The sequence below is a fragment of the Columba livia genome, chromosome 2 (assembly GCF_036013475.1).
Source record: "Columba livia isolate bColLiv1 breed racing homer chromosome 2, bColLiv1.pat.W.v2, whole genome shotgun sequence".
In the NCBI taxonomy this organism is placed as follows: domain Eukaryota; kingdom Metazoa; phylum Chordata; class Aves; order Columbiformes; family Columbidae; genus Columba; species Columba livia.
The window spans coordinates 116686356-116709542 of NC_088603.1; the positions used below are offsets into that span (position 1 = coordinate 116686356).

The following is a 23187-nucleotide window of genomic DNA, read 5'->3' on the forward strand; positions in this document are numbered from 1 at the left end:
TCTTTTTCTGAAGACACCCTTAGCCAAGAGTACTAGTTGGTAATTTTATATCTCTAATGCCTCCACTCTAATTTACCTATATAAACTGGACAGTGTACATTCTAATACTATTGTCTTCAACTGGATTTCAGTGAGCATGTGCTGTAAATCTGCCTCCTACAAATGACCATTTCCAATTCTTACACATAAAACAACGATAATCAATTCAAAAAGGCCATATTATCACCCACAAAATATCAGTCTGTATTTGAAGAAAAGCAACATGTAACTGGCCACTGCTCAAACTGGGGAATGGAGTTGAACTTTCCTGTTTCATTCAAAGGATTATAACAGTAGGATAACAATTATAAAATTCTGGATTCAACCAAGTCTTGGTAGGAGTATGAAATCCCCTTTAGCAAGGAATCTTGGAGAGTCACTCTTCAAGTAAATGCTGTTACCTGTTCAACAACATAGAAGGCAAACTCCAGCCGCTGCTTCTGTAACATGGGTATCAGGTGACGGAAAAAAATTGGAAGATGCTCATGGCGATTCCGAAATGGAATAAGGATTGCCACCTTCAAAAAATTACATATATTTTAAGCTTTTATATTAGCATTTTTTTAATTTTAATATTTCAATACAGACCAAGTCTCCCATGGATTACATAAGCTTCTCGACTTTTGCATGTAAATTGGCTCACTGTTTTACACTTTTGTTCCCACTAGGAAAGTGTTGGAATTTTGTTCAAACAACTATAAACAGAAAAAAATTCTGAGTAAAATACATATAAGATTTCCCTTTTATGTTCACTTGCTTCTAATTACACTTTAAGTAACATACAAGGAAGTTTGCATCCATACAATAAAATGTTTAGTAACAAGAGCTAATGAACCTTTAGAAGTCCTTGACAATCCATTTCAGATTTTCTTTCAAGCTTTAGTCTCTTCTTGAGCACAGAGAGCATACTACCTATTAGGTGACATACTACCTATTACATAAACTATATGGCAGTAAAAGACTAACTGCTTGCACCAATGAACTAACAAACAACAACAACAAAAAACAAACAACAAACAAAAAACCAGCACCCACACAAACAGAAAAGCAGCATCTCACCTTCCACCGTGGCTTACAGTCTTTTGGTTTCCAGTGTCCCCCTGGTTTAATGTCTAAATCCTTTGAAAACAGTTGCTGAATTTCATCAAAACTAATTTCACTCATATTTACCTCAATAAGGCCTCCTAAAGAGAAGAAAAAAATATTTATTCATTTCAATTAAGACAACAAATAGCATCAGAAATTTCTATTTACACTACTGTGCTGGTTTGACTAAAAACAAATTATTTCCCTTAATGCAGTTAGAAACCTTTCTTTTCATAGCTAGCACGGTCATTGTTTGGACTTAGAGAAGAAGAAAACACCCCAGCACAGAGTTAATGTTTTTTATTGTTGATTTTGCCAAGGACTTTTTCTGAGCTCTCTAACCACAGGTGTGAGGCAGCTGGAAAGGGGGGCATAGATGGAGCAGACCTTGACTGACATCCAGACCAATCACTAAGAATATTCCATCCTATTCACATCATGCTTTCTAGTTAAGGAGAGTCAGGATCTTCTGGCTAGCTCTTGAGAGCCAGGACAGAGACCTCTCTGGGGGAGTTCTGTTCAGGACTTGTCTTTAGTTTGGCCTTTTGCCATCCTGCTGTTTTGCAGAGGCCTCTGAGCCTTTCTGCCTTTTTCTCTCTTCTCTCTCTGGGATCAGCTGTTCTGGACCAGGGTGCTGATTCCTGAGACAGGCTCCTCAGTGAGGATGGAGTTCAGGAGGAATTGCATTGAGTACCTTTTATTTTATATTCTATTTTATACACACACACACACACACACATATATATTTATGTATTTACTAGTAGTGTATTAGTATTTTATTATTTTATTAAACTGCGTTTATCTCAATCTACAAGTTTCTGCCTTCCCTTTTGATTCTCTCCCCGACTTAGGGGTGGGAGAGGGGGATAGCAAGTGAGCACCTGTCATGGTTACATTTCCTAGCTGGGGTTAATCCCATGACAACAACCCACAGAAAAAAAGAAACAATTTATACTATCTGCAAATGCCTACTGATGAGGCTGGAATTCAGTAAGACACTGAATAAAGACCACAACATGGTAGAAAAACGGTTAGTACTTCTTATGAGAAAATATTTACACTTAGCTGATAGCTGAAAGTTGTCAGTGTTAGCTTATGGATGTGTATAAAGTTCAAAACTGGAAATGATGATTCATAGTAAACACTCTAAGCCCAAAAGCAGAAGTAGAAGCAATCAAGAAAATGTGGGCAGAACAGTGTAACAATCATCAACCAGGATCTCAAGTTGCTCTTGGCAACTACTGTACTGGATAATCATGAAAGACCCTGCAATAACTATCTGACACCATAAAATATTCTACATTTTTTTGTCTAAAAATTTAAGTCTTTTGGTGAAGGCTGGAATTTCAAAGTCAATGAAAGAAATAACATCCATTTTCTTCCCTGTGCCCATACTCAAAAGATCCTATTTGTGTCCAAAAGACTGCTTCATGTTGTAACACTAAATTGACTAACTATCTAAATCTTCCGGAAATATTAACATTTTTGGAGCTTATTGGAAATAACTATTGTTTTCAGAACAAGGCAGAAGATACTGGAAGAGCTACTTTAGTTTTGGACATGATTAAATGTAGAACTACTTGTAAATGTAGAAGGTAACATAAAAAGAAAATTACAGGAAAAAAATCATCATGAACAGCACAATAAGGAGAAGATCTTTAAAGAGCAGATTTAAAGAAACATTTGTTTATTTTAGAAGAAAAAGGAAACTTGGCAGTTGCTGAAAAAAGTATAAATATACACCAGAACAAACTAATCCTACATGGCTTTAAAACAAAATGAAACAAAAAACAGTTTATATGGTCATTGTGGTTGTGTCTGAAACTCTTAAATAACCAATAACCTGAAAGATAAAAAAAAAAAATCTTACAAAAAGTAGAAACAAGGACAATAAACAAAGAACCAGTATATAGAGCATAAACATGTAGAAATTAAACTTAAAAAAAATAAATCAATAAATCAGTTTCAACTACCAAAAGACAGAAGTAAAAAGAACCTTTAAGTTTATTTATAGAATCTAATAGGAAAACAAAGATAAATAAAGGTCAATTAGTAGACCAGAAAAGGAAGCAAACAACACATGACGCAAAGGACTCGGGTGCCTTAGTCTTCTGAGAAAAGTTTAGATGTGACCACATGCTTCCAGAGTTTAAACAAAAAATAAAATTTTAAAAAGGAAAAATGGTGAAACAGTATTTATATAAGGCAGGTGCTTCTAACTTGGTAGGACATGATGAAATTCCCTCCAGACTGTTTAAAAAAATAACTACAGTAAACCCTGAAATATTGGTACTATCAGAAGTGCACAGGAGATAGGCAAATATTAATAGAAATCAGCAGTATTCCCCTGTTGGGGAGGGGGGATGGGGAGAAGAAAAGGCATCTCTGTAAATATCTGGGCTTAGCATTCACTACTTCCACTAAAGTCAAGCATGCTGCAATAAAACATGTATACAACCTGCAAAAAAAGAAAGCTGAGGAAGCAGAAAACATTTTGAAGAACAGAATCAGAAGAAAAAATAACTTCAACAAACCAGGATACATACTGAAATCAAGAGAGTGAAATTTTAAAAAGCATGGATTGTTACTGAAGAGGCAGTGAAGCATACACACACAAAAGAAGAAATACCTGACTATGCCGCAATACAGAGAAAGATACTTCGATGGTTTTTAATGGATTGTTTATTAATATGAGACAAACTATATTGCAACTGCACAAAAATGGCAAGTCTTATTCTGGAACACACTAACTACTGTTATATGAAAGACAATCACTAGTTTGTTTTGTCATCAGGGTTTTAGCCAGTTGTGATGCTTCAAAAGGAAATCAAATCAGAAAGTCTACATTACAAAAATGAAGAATGACAAGAGCTTTAGAAACTATGTAGTCTACAAAGGCTGAAGCTACTTGTTTATCTACAAAGGAAGAGACTGACAAAACCATAAATCTTTGCCAAGACAGAATAATTTGGTACATAGACGGTAACCAGGTTTTTTCCAAGCACCAAGAAGGGTAAGGGAAGATCCAAATAACTTGCAAGAGGATAGGAAAAAAAAGAAGATAGTAAATGCAGGTTGAGTATTAGGAAAAGCTTAACCAGGCAGTTGAATACTATAATATACTACTTCCGGAGACAACAGAACTTCCTCCACTGATTACTTTTTTAAAAATACAAAATAGGTATTTCTAATATCTCTTTAAAATCGTTTAGGTATATTCAACCCCAGTGTCCTGTGGTGATCAAACTAGAAGATATTTCTTATAGCTCATTAAGAGGCAGTTTTTAGACAAACCATGGAGTGACTTGGGTAAACTGTTTATAACTTCTTAACAGGAGGGGTTTATTTCATATTAATGAAAAAAACTTATCTGCTTTCCTTTTACCTCTCGAGTCAGTATTAAAATTATGCTGATTAAATATTTTTTGTACTGCATCTACCTTGAATTAGAGGTGTCTTGCTTATGAATTAGCACAGCAGTGCTCAATAGGTGGCTTACAACCCAAAAGAGTGAGTCACACAGAAAAGGCACCAGTTGGTCCTATTTAAAAGCATATGTACTTGGGACAAAACGTGATTTTACCATACTCCTTCCACAATACAAAGTTAGCAAGTTGATATAAAGAAGAGTAGTTGACTTTTATAACAACCTTAGACTATTAAACAGGTCAAAATATATGTGATTCAAGACGCTTTCTTCCCTATCTCAGGACTACCTACAACATTTCATTGCATTAAACAATCTTTGTAGAAGTTTTATTTAGATTATAATTACATAAACAGATGGTGATTTTAAAGGTATACCTGAAAACCAAAGGGTGAGACATACATCTCTTTGCTGAATAGTAACTTATCCAGTGAATTATTTTCCATTAAGATTATTATTTCTCTATTAATTTCAGCAGGACAGAGTAAGTACAAAGATGCACCAACACAAAAGAAAGAAAAGAGAGTAACAATAAGGAGATCTATAGACAAATTCTGGTAGAATTACATATAGCAAATGAAGTTGATAGCAAGGTTGGCAGCATAGAATGCATCCCTACTCTGGCAATTCTAAACACCTGCCAGTTGAAACAAATCCGCATCAATGACTTAAGATAACATGCTATAAGTAGGCTGACCTACTAAGACACCTTAGTACCTTCTAACTTGCCTCATCCCTCCACTCCTGGACAGCAGACTAATACACAGGTAGAACGGATAGCAGAAGCCAATACAGTGTTGAACTAACTAATCCAGCAGAATTCAGCTGCTAGATCCCTTGAAAGTTTCATTAAAAATACAAATTTAGATGCTTTTTTCAATCAACATAATCATCATTCTTGTTTCTCTGGTTATCCAGTGTTGACATTTTTCAAACTTCTCATTATTTTCCAAAGTAGCTAAAATATTTACTATTGGAATAATTTAGTTTTATTTGGTTACATGTGCAACATTGCAGAAAAGAACATCCACATGATTTAGAAAGTAAAACCCTCTTAATGGAGGGAAAGAGATTGAAATAAGGGTATAATCACATTGTGGCTAATTGCTACTTGGCTTATTAAGACAGTTTTCTACATGACTTAAATTCATAAGCAACAGCAACTGACATACTTTTGCCTACAGGCACGTTTGTTTATAATACAAGAGACAAAGTTTAGAATCCAGCATCATTAAAAAAAAACAAAACAAGCACTGTTACTGTACTCTTCACTGGATAAACTTCTCTGTTGAGATTAAAAAGGAAATTAGAATGGAATCTCGATTAGCCTAATAAAATCCACTATTTTTCTTTGAAGAAACTATGATCGGGAATTCAGTTTGGCTGTCAGCAACATTGTTTGATATGATATGGATCTGAACTGCTATATTAAATGCTTAATTACTTGTTCATGCTGAATGACAGCCCAAAGCCTAACCCAGGTGTTAGACTAAAACACAAGAGGTTAGAACACTGGACAGTGTCACAAATATCTTCAGAAATTATTTCTAATTTTCTCTCTTACAATTCTGTAGTTTACTTGTTTGGTTTTAAACATAGCAAGTAAAATAAACATGTTAGCATAACAGATACTGAACAGTCACTTCTAGTAACAGACCAAGGACTGCTTTCTCTACAATACAGAGGAAAGCAAACAATGCCCAGAATTTTGGCTGAATCTGAAAAGTGGCAAGTTTGTAGAAAATTCACATGAAAATTTACAGTTCTTACCAAGAATTTTTAGGAATGTTCCCAAACAAAACTATACTTTGTCTACAGAAAGAAGATGAAAGGGTCATACCACATGATTACACCAGAGTAAGGACACTGAATTACATCAAGGAACACCTCCAATATCAGTTTGTGTAACTGCTTTAGTTGTGCAATCCCTGCTTATAAGACCTACCCACGCTGGGATACTGCTGCTGAGCACAGCTGTGGTACTACAGGTTTTAGAAAAACCCAGCAAAGCAAAACAGCAATGGTGCCAAAGTACTCAACTCAGTTTCTTATTTCTGCATGAATAATCAGAAGTTTTGATTCTAGGCTTAAAGATAACGTTAGAGTTACCTAGCAAGTTCTGTTTAATAGCTTGAGATCTTAAACAGCTTGGTTTGAAAGCTTAATTTTAAAATTTCATGACTTGTTATTTAAGTACTACTTCCTCATTATGACAGGGCTTTAGCACTTCCTTACTTCCATCAATTCTCGCTTCACCATCTTGTTCAGTTTCCTACATATTGCACTATCTGTGATTAACTGAAGATTTGAGAACTTCTTTCTGACTCATAAATCTTTGTAATAAAAAAAAATTCCAAAAAAGAAATTTTTAACTGTTCCTCAAAATACTTTTTACAAGTTAGAGTATTCCTACACATTAATAAAAACATTTAGAATTTAATTTGTAGAAAGTAAAATTATGTAAATAAAATTAAATTTTTTAAATAAAATTTAACACACGACAAGTAAAGAGACCAGAAGTTTTAGTAATACAACAGTTAAGGCAAAATTCTGCTAAGCATTATTGTCCATTCTCGGATATTTTGTCTTAAGTACAATTCAATTTACTAGATAAGCATTAAGGTCAGTTTAAAAACTTACTCATGTAAGGCAGCTTCTCTGGACAAGCCTGGTAAGGAGAGTAAGTGAAGTTTTCTGGAAGATACATTGTTGTTTGAGCAACACAGTCACTAGAATTGTTTCCTTCTGGATAATCTTAAAAAGATAAATTGATTTCTGTAAAAATCTGTGTTATCCACTGAAATTTGTAACATATCATGCAGGTGAGAACATTAATTTTAAGTAACAAATTCCTAGCAGCATGATTAAAAAAAAAAGGCAAATAAAACCAAACCAATCCAACAAATTTTCTGCACTAAACAAAGAATAATTTAATTAATCTTTTTCACAGCTGTAACAAATATGTCTTACCAAAGTGAATGGATAAACAGCAGCTATTCAGCCATCACTGCAGTTAGAAAGAAGTAGGACTTCAGTCTGGGTTTTCATAAGCAAGCTATGTCACAAAGGTTCGGCATGTTTTTGTTTTGTTTTCGTTTTCATAAAGCTCTTTTTAAAATGAAATTAAAGAAGAAATATTCTTACCTGTGCCATTCAGTGTAGTATTTTTGTTAGTGTACAATCTGATCATGTGTCCTATTGTTTTCACATTTTCTCTCAACATTATACCACGAGCTTGCACCATAAAGAGATACGTGTTTGCTGATAAAACAAAAAGTAATTTTGAATTTGAATTAAAATAAGGTATTTTCAAATTAACATCAATTTATAATGTGTTCAATATTTTTTACTGTGTCTGAATCCATGGCTAGTGGACATCAGTCCTTCAAGATGAAGATCTACAGAGTGAAACCTAATAGCAACAAAACAAAATAAATGGATTCATAACCACTGGTCTGTATAAAGACCAAAAATTATAAAATGTCATTACACACTTTACATGACACTTCCTGTCTCTTTTATTTACAAAAAACAACTGGTAGTGCCAAGAAACAACTGAATTTACCAATAAAAAGGTTTTCATATGTAGATACACCCCTCATATGCATTTACATATACATCACAGAAACACAGGACAAAAAAAAATGTATTAAAAACATTTTAGTCCCATAGATTAGTCCCCCCTTTTACTAATAAGTTAGCACAACTTTCAGTCAAAATGTACTGCTGTTCATTCACGCCAACATCTGTTTCACTATACAGCTGCTGAAACTCATTGCCAATCTCAAACTATTCACATTTGATAATTATATGTGAAATATTTATTGTAGGCATCAAGGGTGAGCAAATCAACATTCTGTGTAATTAAGCAACTCACTAAAAACAAAAGCATGAAATATTCTTCTGTCTCAGCGTTGCACTCGAAACCTAAAATCTTATCTCAAAACAATTATTTGTCCTAAACAGAAGAAAGTAATTTGGAAAAGAAGGTGCATTTAAGAAGGTGCATTTATGTCTGAGTAAGCAAATGTCTATTCAGGACTCACAGAGCCCAAAAAAAAATAATGTAAAAAAAAAAGACAAATTTCCTCTGCAGAATAGTTTTTACTCTGGGCCACGAAGAGGATCAAAGGGATCACCTGTCACTTCACCTATGTTAAGCATTCATTTGTCTGGCAGATATTTGGCTTACTGTAAATAGTAACCACCCTAACCAAAAAATGCTCTGAGACTTTGGAGGACAGGCCTAAACATACCAGGAAAAACAGCAGAATAGTCTCAATCTGACCTACAGACATTAAAGAAAGTTAGAATATTATCTCAGTAACTTTACTTAATCAGATGACCCAGCACTGGTGGCATGACATAAATAACTCCAGACCAGCTGATACCTTCTTACAGCCCAAAGAGACTAGAGATACAGAGAACTTTTTATAAAGACTGGGGCATTTCCAGAAGAAAACACAGTGACTAATTCCACATTAGTAAACAATACTACTGACACCCACAGAGATACAAATACCAACATAATCGTTTAAAGGAAATTATTTGCAAACCCTACAATAATGGGGTTTTCTTCAAAATAATACATAGGGGTTGGGTTCGTCCTGGCTTTCAAAGAACTCCTTATTAAAACAAGAAATATTATGACTTAAAAGACAGGTTCTGAACATGTCAGGCGCTATGCATGGCATGTAATTCTCAAGCTCTTGGCCAGCATGACTAGCTGTTTTGTTTAACAAGAGTTTATACTTGTGTAAAGGTTACTCAGCTGCTAGGACCCTGAAGTTGTCTCAACACCTCACAGCCACTAAACCAGAAACAAAACAAAAAAATTACAACCTTGGCCTGATGACACAGGTAGGAAATCCAACAAGAATGATTCTTACTGGAATCCAAGACAACTGGATCCAAGACAACAGATGACGTTCGGATTTTCTTACAGAAAACGACTGCAAAATCATCTCAAAATTTTAACCCATTTAACTGTAAAGCAGCACTCTGGGGTTCAAAGTATTATCTTACATATGTCATTTTCCATTCAAATTCTATTTTTTTTTAGGGTGTCTTTATTAAACATTTCAGAGAATCTGTAAAAATCTTGAGTTCATATACAAAGTTACCTACTCAAGAAACCTTTTCCTGTAGGAATTAACATAAAAACAATTTGATCTGCTCCTCCAAGAACAATTTTTTATCTTCAAACAAACAATTTCAAAATTCAAAAGTTTTACTTTCAGGGAAGCCAAGTAGATTTGCGCCTTTCAAATAGGATAAAATTTTCCTAATTATCAAAGAATTACTTTCTTCCAACTTTAACATATTTCAAATTGGTATCCTCCTTTCTCTTTTCCCCACATATTATTGCACAGCTTTTCTCTTTGTTATCTTTAATATATATCAGTTAGTAAATATTGATTTCAGAGAAATTCTGGAAGTCTGTGTGCTATATTCTCCTTTTTAATGTAATACCAAAAGCAAAAGTCACTTGCATTTTTAGCACTGCAGAAGAGCAAATTTATAGAGACATAACCTTAATTCACACATATTGGGTGTGGTGGGTTGACCCTGCTGCCAGGTAAGTCCCCACCCACTCGCTTGCTCACTCCTTTGCAGTGGGATGCAGGAAAGAATTAGAAGGGTAAAAGTGATGAAAAACAAAAACAACGAAATAAAACACTCCAACCAAACTCACCACCGTGAGACAGATGCCCTGCCAGTCCCCAAGCAACAGCTACTTTGGGGAAAAAAATCCACCAGTTTTCTTGCTGAGCCTGACATAACCTTCTATGTGGTCACTACAGGTCAGCTGTGTCAGCAGCATCCCCTCCCAACCTCTTGCCCACCCCCACCCTACAGTGGAACACAAAATAGCCTTGATGCTCTGCAAGCACTGTTCAGCAATTGATAAAAACAATGTCTCTATCAACACTGGTTTGGTCACAAATCCAAAGCATGAGCCTCTGGAAACCTATGCTTAAGACCTCTTTCTAATAGCCCATAAATCATTTCATTAGCTGCTGCTTCTTCCTTTTTCATCATCAACACTACAAGCCCCTAACTTCAAACTTCCTAAGAATGACACCACCTTTCTTACAGAGAAATATCAGTGCTTTTTCTTCTAGTTACATCTTCACCAGCCTTAGAAATTTCTTTCTGGCTGCTACAAAATCTGTTAGACAAACAGATGTCACTTACTACACCCCCAGTGACAGAAACTATGGACACTGTGCAGCCAGTGAGCATATTCTCCAGCATTGCTCCTGATATGGTTGACATGAAAGACTTGCCCCAGAAGTCACTGCAAGAAACGACAGAAAAATCTACTCACATACGTTACTGTTGCAGTCCTACGAATCTGATACAGTACAGAACTGAGACCTCCAAACAAGTTCACAAGGAAGTCAACACAGCCATATAACTGTTCTCAATTCCTATGGGAAAATTTAATTGTAGCCCAGATGATGCAGATATAAACCTTGATAAATCACTTTCTCCAAAAGCATTTGCATCTCCCCTTTGCTGAAGAACAAGTTCCTTCTTCTGACAAAGCAGAGAAAAATTAGAACAAAAACATCAGACCTTTGTGAGAAACAAAGGTAGAAAAGACACTTCTCTCTAAAGTAGGCATGCTGAAAAGGCAGAATAAAAAAAACACCACACACACAAAAAACACACAAACCACAAACACCACACACACACCCCAAAAAAAAAAAAAAAAACAAAAAAAACCCAAAAAAAACAACAACAGGCAAAGTCTGCTGCCACCTTGGCCTAAGTATTGAAGAGCTGCTCTTGCTAATAGGAATATCTAGTCTTGCCATGTCTTCATCAGGCTATTCTTGTAGTCTGTCCCAGTCCAACACATCCTCTTCCTGGCTGATCTGCTTGCCAATTCTACATCCAGCTCTACCCAAATACACAAACACAATGAAACATCTTCCTTGCTGTGCACTCTTTGTCTCAGCTAGCTGGGTCTCCAGCACAATCATAGTTTCAAGGGGTACAAACCTGACCAGTTTATTCCACTGTCATTCAACAGCTGCTTAGATAGTAGCAGATGCTTGAGTAGCCAATTAATTACTTCAGAAGCTAAAAGCATCAGGCAAAACTTAGAGAATAATTTAGCCCTAAAAACAGAGCTCATCTACTGGCACAGGTTTGTCAGCAAAGACCTGTGAAAAAAAGCACAGTTCATATGTCACATCAACCCACAGTGACAGCAACAAAAGATTCAAGATAATCCAGAACACCCAGAAGCATCACAGAGAAATACATCTTTTTCTGCTAGAGTGGTGAGAGAACAAGGACGGCCATCAGAATACTAAGGGCTGGAGCTTGGTGGATCCACAGCAATCCTCTTTTCAGCTGTCATTGGTACTTTAATACTGTTCATCTTCCTGAGCTTGGCATGCATTTCCACAAACCTTACCTATGCTGTCATCAATATGACCCTTAATGTATTTGTGTGCCCATATAGTAATGCATGCAATATGGGGAATAAACATGATGAGTTAAGAAATCTGCATGCAGTTCCAGGGCTACAGTCTTACTGGGATCACAGAGACGTGGTGGGATGGTTCCCATGACTGGAATGTTACAATGGAGCGATACAGGCTGTTTATGGAGGGCAGGAAGGGAAGGTGAGGAAGGAGAGTTAACCTCTATGTGAGAGAGCAGCTGGAGTGGATGGAGCTCTGCCTGGGGATGGAAGAGGAGCCAACTGGGAGCTTCTGGTTTAGGATTAAAGGTGGCATTAAAGTGGGTGTCTTCTATAGGCCACCTGACCAGGAAGAAAAGTGGATTGTGACCTTTATAGATGATGGGAAAACAGCCTCACATTCACAGTCCCTGGTCCTCATGGGGGACTTCAACCATGTTGATTATCTGCTGGAAGGACAACACAGTTAAATAAAAGCAGTCCGGGAGGTTCCTGGAGAGCTTTGACAATAACTTCCTGACACAAGTGATAAAGGAGCCAACAAGGAGAGGTGCTCTTCTGGACCTCATACTACTTACCAAGAAGAGGCTCACTGGAGATGTGAAGATCAAAGGCAGCCTCAGCTGCAGTGACCATGAGATGGTGGAGTTCAGGATCCCGGGAGAAGGAAGGAGAAGGAAAAGCTCACAACCCTGGACTTCAGCCTCTTCAGAGATCTGCTAAGTAGACTCCCATGGCATAAGAACCTAGAGGTAGGCGGGTACAACAAGAAAGCTGGATAATATTCAAGGATCACCTCCAAGCTCCAGAGAGCTCCATCCCAGTGAATATGAAGTCAGGCAAAAATGCCAGAAGGCCTGCATGGATGAACAGGTAGCTCCTAGCCAAACTCAAACATAAAAACGAAGTCTACAGAAGGTGGAAGCAAAGACAGATAATGTCAGAGGAATACAGAAATAATGTCCAAGCATCCAACGATGCAGTTAGGAAAGCTGAAGCTCAAATGGAATTGAATCTGCCCAAGAACAAAAGACAACAACGGTTTCTATAAGTACATAGTCAGCAAAAGAAAGGCTAGGGAAAACGTGAGCCCATTGCTCAGTGAGTTGGAGGACGTGGTTACACACAACATGGAAAAGGATGCAGTACTGAACGACACCTCTGCTTCAGTCTTTACTAGCAAGACCAGACTTCAGGAATCCCAGGTCGCAGAGATCAGGAGAAATGCTGGAACAAGACAATGCACCCTTGGTGGAAAAGGATCAGGTCAGGGAATACTTAAGCAAACTGGGCATACGTAAGTATACCCTGATGTTATGCACCCACGAGTGCTGAGAGGGCTGACAGATGTCTTTGAGAGGGTACTCTTGGTAATCTTTGACCAGTAATGGTGACTTGGAGAAATGCCCAAGGACTGGAAGAAAGCAAATACCATCCCTATCTTCAAGGAGGAGAACCCAGGGAATGACAGGCCAATCAGCCTCACCTCAGTCCTTGGAAAGGTGATAAAGCAGCTAACCTTGGAAACCATTCTTCAGGTACATAAGCAACAAGTAAATCATCAGGAATAGTCAGCATGACTTCACCAAGAGGAAGGCATGCTTGACCAACTTGATAAACTTCTGCAATGAAAGTAGTGTCTTGATATGTGAGTAATGGAGCAGTGGATACTGTATTCTGGGACATCAGTAATGCCTTTCATACTGTATCCCATAAGACTGTCATAGAGAAGCTGTTGATGTACAGGCTGGATGAGCAAAGAGTGAGGTGGATTGAAAACTGGCTGACTGACCAGACCCAGAGGGTGGGATCAGTGGCACAAAGTCTAGCTGGAGGAGTAGGGCAACAAAGATGATTAAGGGAGTGGAGCATCTCCAGTATGAGGAAAGGCTGAGGGAGCTGGGTCTCTTTAGCCTGGAGAAGAGGAGACTGAGGGGTGACCTCATTAATGTTTACAGATATATAAAGGGTGAGTGTCATGAGGATGGAGGCAGGCTCTTCTCAGTGACAACCAATGATATGACAAGGGGTAATGGGTACAAACTGGAACACAAAAGGTTCCCCTTAAATTTGAGAAAAAACTTCTCAGTGAGGGTGACAACACTGGAACAGGCTGCCCAGGGAGGTTGTGGAGTCTCCTGCTCTGGAGGCATTCAAGATCTGCCTGGATGCCTTCCTGTGTAACCTTATCTAGGTGTTCCTGCTCCGGCAGGGGGATTGGACTAGGTGATCTTTCAAGGTCCCTTCCAATCCCTAACATTCTGTGATTCTGTGAGTGACCAGCAGTGTACCTCAAGGGTCAATACCGGCTCCAGTCCTGTTCAACATTTCATTAGTGATCTGGATGATGGGGCAGAATGTACCCTCAGAAAGTCTGCTTATGACACAAAAGTGTGATAAGTAGCTGATATGCCAGAAGGTCATGCTACCATCCAAAGAAACCTCAACAGGCTGTAGAAATGGGCCAACAGGAACCTCATGAAGTTCAACAAGGAAGAGCACGAAGTCCTGCACCTGGGGAATAACTTCAGGCACCAATATATGGTGGGGGCCACACAGCTGGAAAGCAGCTTGGCAGAAAAGGCCTTGAAGGTCCTGGTAGACACCAAGCTGGACATTAGCCAGCAAAATGCATCTGCTGCAAAGAAGGCCAATGGCAACCTGGGTTGCATTAAGAGGAATGTTGCCAGTGGGTCCAAGTAATCCTGACTCTCTACTCAGCACTGGTGAGACCACACCTGAAGTACTGTGTCCAGTCCTGGGCTACCCAGTAGAAAAGAGAGATAGGCATACTGGAGAGAATCCAACACAGGGCCATGAAGAACATGAAGGGACTGGAGCATCTCTCTTATGAGGAAAGGCTGGGAGAGCTTGGACTGTTCAGCCTGGAGAAGGATCAGGGAGATCACATTATTCTATATAAAGGGTGGGTGTATATGTATATAATGCATATGAAAGGAGGGTGACAAGAGGACAGAGCCAGGCTCTTTTCAGTAGTGCCCAGTGACAGCACAAGACACAATGGCCACAAACTGAAACATCAGAGGTTTGACCTGAACATCTGGAAACACTTCTTTACTGTGAGGGTAACAGCACTGGCACAGGTCACCCATGAAGGTTGTGGATTCTCTATCTGCAGAGATACTGAGAAGTTGTCTGGACACAGTCCTGGGCAACTGACTTGAGGTGACCCTGCTTGAGCAGGGGGGTTGGACCAGATGACATCCAGAGGCTCCATCCGATCTCAACTATTCTGTGACTTTCTTCCACTACTGTCTTTCTGTGTTTGCACCAACCACCATTCCTGTCACAATGCAAGGTAATGCACAAATCAGGAAAGCAAAACTTCACATTTAACTAAAGAAAATATCTAAAAATGTAACCACCTAGAACTAGTTGAATTCATGTTCTCCTGACTTCACTGTACACGGCCCATAGTGAGTAAGAAACAGCACTTCTTATACATAATCCTGATGGCCACATTGTTTACAAGGCAAGCAAATGGGAAGTGCGATGCAAGATATAAAACAATAACACCCATACAGGACACCTTGGAATAAATACTATACTAAATGTTCCACCTAAGCAACTGCAAGGTGAGCATGAGCTCATACCTAATTCAGATGAAATTTACACTAGCAATTGATCCAGACCTGTATCAGCAATCACAGACACACAGCTTCAAGTCAATCATCAAAAGTCCTGGTTTCAGGGTATTATTTAAAATTCATTTTGATAGAGCACATTAGGGCATTAGGGGGATCTTCCTGTATTTCAGAGGAGACCCTAAAAATATCAGATGGATCATTTTTTGTCTCCAGCCTTTACAGTTCACTGGTTATTAATAGTTTTATATGTTAGACTGAAAACAAGACCGGGAAGACTGGGGATGGGTGGGGACGTGGACGGGAACAGAAAGGGGGAAATGTAGTAATCCTTATAATACAAACAAATATCTGTAAAAATGGCTCAATGTTTTACCTCAGGTAGTTTCCTGTTATTTAATCATTCACCCAAGGACTATTTACATCTTTTCTAAAGAGAAAAATCCCATTCACAGATCACTCTCCATTAGGGAATCAAACTTATTCCAAGCCATATACCAAAGATGAAAGCACTTCTTACAACACTGCATTAATCATCCTTTAGCTTCACATAAAAAGCACAAAACTCAGTTTTATACACAAACTTAATAATTTATCATGCTGTACACATACACCAAAGCAAAGCCGAAATAATGTGCCATGCACTTAGAAGCAATCCAAGTAGTAAAGTCTACAACAGAACAAATAAATTTAAAACTGGATCAGAGTAACATTCTGAGGAACAGTAGGAAGTTAGAACTGTGATTATTTTAACAAGAATGCCAGAATAGCATTAACAAAATTACAAACTATGATTTCTTAAATGCCAAAAAGAAAATATGAACAGACTTGGAGACTACAAAATTTCATTTTAAAATGCAGCTTTTATTAAAAAAAAAAAAACAAACACACACACAACACCAAAAAACACACAAAACCCACACACACACAGGAAAAAAGGCCTTACATAAATAATGCTTTCAAAGCAATTAGCAAAAGAAGTTAACACCCACACACTTAAAAAGCAAAAAGATCAGAGCACCTCTAGCAACACTATACACTGATCTTCCAAGAAAACAAAAATACTGAAAAGCCCAGATAGGAGATACTTCATAGAGAATCCAGTGACACCACAAAATTCCAATGCAATAAACAGAGCTTTGCAGCAAACAGGCCTTGCCAAATGACCATTGGCCCTAACATTATTAATCTGCAAGTCAACATCTGTTTTCACAGGACTTCTGAAAAACATGTTCAACACATTGCACAAAAATTGACAGGGACTTGAATAGGTTAATAGAAACTTCTCCATTAGTAATTGTAAATGGGGAATCATCTCATGGGGACATTTCTAGAACAAGTCCCATGTGGATCTCTTCTCATCTCAAGGTTGTATGATATTCTCAGCAACACAAGAGTTATAAATATACTACTGCCAGAGTTCATACACAGCAACTTAACACAAAAGTGTTAAAGATTAAGTTCTACAAACTAATCTAAATATACACTAAGTGGAGCTCAGCTGAACATTGCATCTAAAACATCACAGTCACAATTTTAGGAGCTAGGTGTATTTTCCACAGCTACAGGGACTTTAGTCTATAAAACACTCAATAAACAATTTTGCAGTGAAGTATGATACCCAAAGTAATGTAATACTACTATAAACTGTTTCCTAGTCACAAATTAATATCTACAGAGAATATAGATAAAGCCTATTTACTACATTAAATAAGTAAATCCTATTTACCATAAGTGCTCAACTTCCATAGGATTTTATTGTTACACATTAGTTGATAATTAGAAGGTGTTTCTAAAACATATGCAACAACCAGAAAAAAAGCAAAAAAATTGTATGCATTGAAACATTTTTACTTGATTTGTTGTTGAATATATAATACCAGTTTTTGTACTATTTGTAATTTAACAATAAATCCAAACTTATTTCATAGGCATGGTGAGATTGCATTTGCATCTGCATATCTACACCTCCTCCTTGTAGGGAAAATATATTAGAAAGATAATGACTTCAATCTAATGAAAATATCAACAACTGCAGATATATCTGGAGGTTAACAGGGATCATTCATATGGTGCAGATGGATGAATCTGTATCAGCTACAGAGAGTCTTCAAAATTGTTTTTAGTGGTAGTGTTTTTCAGTGTGCATTCACTGCCACGAAACACATGCCAAATGGAGGAGTCCTCTGACTGCAAGTCTGAGGGTTTCAACACATGTCAGTTCAGTGCTTATTTGAGCCAGTAAAAGAGTAAATCTCATGGGTCAAAACCTCCATTTATTGGTGAAAAAATATTTCTCTAGCAGTATTTTTAAGCATGATACATTACACAACATTCAGTATAACTTCTGCTACATTTGACTCTATTCTGTCTTCCAATCTGACGCTATTAGTTAATTAATTAGCAAGTTCTAAATAATTCCATAGGTAATTCCAAAACAGCATCCTACAGAAATTTTTAAAAATCAGCATTGTTGTAACCACTAAAAATGCAATTTATATATTTACGTGGGTTGTGTGGTTTTTTCTATCTTTTATTTTTTTTTTTTAACTCTACTCAAGGTAAATTCAACCAGGAAGGCAATTATTTTTACATAAATATTTTTATTTTAATTTCTACTATTTTAGCAACATTTCAACTCCAGCTTTAAAATACTTAATTAAACTTAGTTAAAACATTGGTTCAATGAAGACTGTTCTAAACAAGATGTCTTTGGACACCAACAGTTACATGACTTTATACTGACATTTTAAGCTTAAGTCTCACCAATTCTTCTGAAATTTTGTCTTAAGGAGTTCAGTCATTGAGAAAAATAGAAAACTGTAGGATCTTTAAATCAAATATTCCAAGTATTATAATAAATTAAATAAATAAAAAAACACCACACACATAATAATAATAATAATGTGAAGATAAAGAAGGGCAACTGCAAATTTAAGAAGTTGAACCAACCATTGGGGATACTTTGCAAAAAGACATCTGTTGTATCTGAAAGCCCTGAAACCAATCTCTGCACTGTATTCACAGAAATATAGCACCAGACCCCACAACAATGCACAACCATTGCATGCTGCTACCTATAACATCATTGCATTATTTGAATACAAAATATTACCCAAAACAGAGGAAGAGCTGTAGAAAAACAAGCAAAGATAGTCACTTGCAGAAATGGTCTTAGTAAAGACAAGCCAGTAGATAAGCTATCTTTCAACACAGACAGAGGTGAAAATGGTTAAAGACTGACCCATATCAGTGAAGCACCTCAGTTCAAATAAATTTTCCCAGGGCACAGTTTCTCCCCGCAAACGGATGACAAAAACACATTCAAATAATTGGCTAGCTTAAGTGAAAATTCATTTCACATGAGGTCTCGTAATTACTTTGTCCTTGTGAAGTTAACTGCACACCATAAGTGCCTGTATTTTTTTTCCCCTTTTCTGACTAAAAGCAAGACCACAAAATAAGTACTCCATGAAATCTTATGCAGGCAAGTTCTCTGACTAATAACTAAGGGCTTTAGGAAAAGTATCAGATAAAGATGGAAAACAACTGATTCAGAAAGAAATATGCATGTTTAGTCAAAGCTTATGTGTCAGTAAAAGTACAAGACAGTCATGAATGACTGAACTGCAATGATTTATTCAGCATCAGGTGCTAGGAATGACTGTGCTGGGCCAACATCATGAAAAAATCTTTGCATCTCCCAGAATAAGGTGGAAAACTTACCCATGAAACTGCCCAAGTTCATCACAAGCTCAAGCTATTAGTCAGAATGCCAAGGAACTTTTTGATCACTGGAAACCAGTGATCCAGCAGAAGAATGTGTAAGCCTCATACTCCTCTTTGCACATGGAAAAAAAAAAAAAAAAGGGGGGGGGGCGGGGAGGGAAGACCCTATTGATCAGAAAGTTGAGTAATATGTTTCTGTTAAAGGGTTTTGTTGTAATTTGTGGAACTGAACTGAAAAGCTGCACAGCAAGCAAGGAAAGGACCACTGCAGTGAATGAAATTCCTCCTGCTTCCAAATAAAGCCTTAATAACAGATGAACCTTAACAAAGCAATATAGTTGAAAATAGCTCCCAAACAACAACTAGGTCTGTAATACAGACATCTCCCTGCAGAAATTATGAAACAAAGGGACAGGTAAGTTTACAGTGAAGAAACTTTTAAGAGAACCATGAGAACAACTCCCTAGAAAGGCATAAAAGAAGACAACAGCAGCAGAAAAAACATTAACATTGACAACATCAGATGATATTTCCACACAGCAAAGGAGGAAAGTAACGAAGGATCTGTTTTGTTTTCAACAGGCTAGCTGTATTATTCCTATTTCAGTGCAGCTCTTGAGCTGCACTAAACCTATCGCCTTGAAGACAATAGACACCTCAGAAAAGGTATTGTCATCTGCGTATCACTGTGGCAAACACAGTCAACAGTATGCTGTCCTCTATTAGCAACAGCATAACTAGCATATCAATAGGAGCAACTATTCTCCACTGTTCAGCAATTTGTGAAACCATATTTAGGGTACTGTGTCCAGTTTGGGGAGCCCAGTAAGAGACAGACATTAACATACCAGAACAAGCCCAGAGGAAAACTTTGAAGATGGAGCACATGATGTACAAGTAGAAACTGAAAGAAATGGGCTTGTTCAGTCTTTAGTAGAAACAGCTAAAGGGAGGATGAATTTTTCCACTGTCATTAATTATGTAGTGGAAGTATATAGAGAAGATGAAATTGAACACTTGGAGGTACCCAGTGAAAAGACATGAGGCAATGAACAGAAGATGCAAGATGGGAAATTAAAATGACATGTTACAATTTTCTCACAGTTGTCAAACACTGGAACAGGTTTCCCAGAGAGACTGAAGAATCTCCATCCCTGGAGTTATTCAAAACTCAACAGGACACGGCCCTGAGCAATCTGATCTAGTAGGATCTGCTTTCAGCAAGAGGTTGGATCAGATGACTACCAGAGGCCCCTGCCAATCTAAGTTGTTCTATGATCAACCAGAAAGTCTTTAGAAATATCACAGCTGCCAAGAACAAAGAATATTAGCACAAAGGCTGTGCTTGTATCTATTGGCTCAGCACCTGGAAACACTGACAACCATTTATCTTGCTGATAGAATTTTCAGCTCTTTCCTTCACTTCTGCACAAGTTTAAAAAGGAGTGATATCACCCTTTCCTGTTAGGAAAATTATTTCCTAGTAACAGAATAGATTGATATCAAATTGTGAGCTAAAACCAATGGAGATATTTTCACATTCCACCTAGCCTGCATAGCTGCCCTTTGGGTAGGATTGCCAGAGAAATAGTGAAGTTTTAATAAGAGAAGCAAAAGACCAGAAGAGAGAAAACATTAGTTGTATTTTCCTCCTCAATCTCATTCCACTATTCAGGATTTCTAGTTACTGATGTCAGACTGTATCTTCCATGATTGCTGCACTGTTCCATAACCAGTTCTTACGAGAACTATACAGATCATGTCCAAGCTGGCTACATTAGACTGCAATTAGCTAAAATATTCACAGCTCTAACGTACTCTTCCAACCAATCTAGCAAGAAAGGAGTAGCCCAGAGATGAGTAAGAGATCATTTTCTGAGATCAGTTATATTGTCCAAAGTGATGTCAGTTATAATGCTGACAGAAAAATGGGGAAAGCAAAGAAAAAAAATTTTGGCAACACTCAGATTGACTTGGCAGTGAAATTAGACCAGCAAATGATCTATCTTGGTCACCACCACCTTGCTACTTTGTCTTATTCTTGTCTTTGGATCCTTTCCATGATGTAAACTTGAACCTAAATATGTGTTCTGAATAGCTGTCAGCACCAGATGTCAACTATTCAAGTCCCTTTTATCAGTACTGTTATCTACAACATTGAAGAACACACTGGTGCCAAAGATTCCTGCTCTCAGCTAGCTTCTTCAGTCTCTAACTTGCAGTATACATGGATATTCATAACTGCCAGTGAAGTTTCAGGATCACTAGGCATCTCCATTGACAAATTCAAAACGAGCACCTTTAGTTTGTATCTTTTCACTTCATGTACCAGAGAAGGAGCACCAGATGAAGTACTGTCAGAAAAGCAGTCTTTCTGGAGAAGCAGCACCTGCTACCTGCTTCCATCAAATACTTGAGACTATCATATAGAAGTATTATTTAAACAACATTTTTTAATTTCAAACATTTAAAGTGTTTTCTACCATTTTATTCTGCCATCCTAACCCTCTAGGTTTTGCTTCAAAATATCCATTCAAACAGGGAAGATGAAAACCAGAAAAATAGTTGTTTTCTCTAATCGGCACTTGGAAATCTATTTGCTTCCATGTTTGAGCTCCTCTGACTTTTGAAAAGACCACCAGAGTGCCGGGGTAGTGTTGTAGCCATCTCTACCCCACCCCATCATCTGGTCTTACGTAAGAGGGGAAAGGAGGCACACAAACAACCCCAACATAACGTACAAATTCTTCTCAACCACATACACCCTGTAGGTTTATATTATGTGGAGTATTACATGTTTTAGTCTCAAAACACAGAACAGTGTCTGAAAAACTGAAATTTAAATGCTTTTCCTCTCCACATATTTTAAAATACACGGGATAACAAAAGTTTCTATTTCTCAATGAACCAACATTCTGTAAGGCCTCTACAAAAATAAAAATAAAGTGATACACAGGTAATTATTGTGCAAATTGTAATATTTAGACAGACACAAAACCTGAAAATAAGTAATTATTTTTCCCTCTAAATAAATTGTCAGTATTCCAAATTGACCTGAACTGCATTTGTCACAAAATCAGCAATTCCACTAAAAAGCACAGTAACTCCATCTTCTAATTAGCATGAAAGAGGGAATGTGATAATGACCCCTTTGAGAATTCTACCAGTGCTAAGAGTATAGTTGTGTAGACATCTCCCTTTAATAAGCCATGAACTGCCTGCTAGGAGGAAATTCCACTCTATTAGCCCTTACAAATTCAAATTTTCACTCAACTTTGACATCTCAGGAAGCCATTCCGCTACATCTTCACCCTCCCACCTTCCAGTACACTGCTGCTCCATTTGGGAGTGCAACTCCTCCCTCTCTTTTCAGTTCCTTTGACCACCAGGAAGAGAAACCAGCCAGGGAGCACCTCCAGCTCCCTACACTACAATTAGAACTTTCCTCCTCCCTGTCATGGTGCCTTGTAGCTTGTTGACAAATAAAGTCTCCTGATGTACCAAATATCTTCACTAACACATGTCGGTACACATAAATGATGACAGAACCCAACTATGACTTAACTGCAGAATATATTTCGTGAAAGCTGCTAACAGATAAGGTGGCTGAACTTCCATAAGCAACCTTAAGACCTCCTCCTCTCCATACACAATCGGCTTTGATTTAGATACACCTATTCCACCACACCCAATGGAAAGAAACAAGCACATATTGCAATATGCAAATGACATCAGCATTCAGCAAGGATTATTAGACAAATCATCTATCTATAAACTTGGGGGGTAGGGTGTTACTGGATTTTTTTGCAAATCTTCAATTCTCACAACTTACATTTTCCTCAAGAATACTGAGAGGATGC

General features: G+C 37.5%; 1 protein-coding gene across 3 annotated transcripts in view; it reads right to left on the reverse strand.

Moving 5' to 3' along the window:
- B4GALT6 (beta-1,4-galactosyltransferase 6) overlaps window positions 1–23187 on the reverse strand; it is a 34706-nt gene that overhangs the window by 9130 nt on the left and 2389 nt on the right. For 2 of the 3 annotated variants that reach the window (XM_065053404.1, XM_021290075.2), the window contains exons 2-5: window positions 7697–7813; window positions 7193–7306; window positions 1099–1223; window positions 441–557 (exon numbers count right to left, since the gene is read on the reverse strand). In XM_065053404.1, the coding sequence (XP_064909476.1) occupies window positions 441–557; window positions 1099–1223; window positions 7193–7306; window positions 7697–7813 (473 nt within the window). Of the gene's footprint in view, window positions 1–440; window positions 558–1098; window positions 1224–7192; window positions 7307–7696; window positions 7814–12571; window positions 12735–23187 lie in introns of those variants that run through there. The other variant, XM_013367544.3, reaches the window with a different exon arrangement.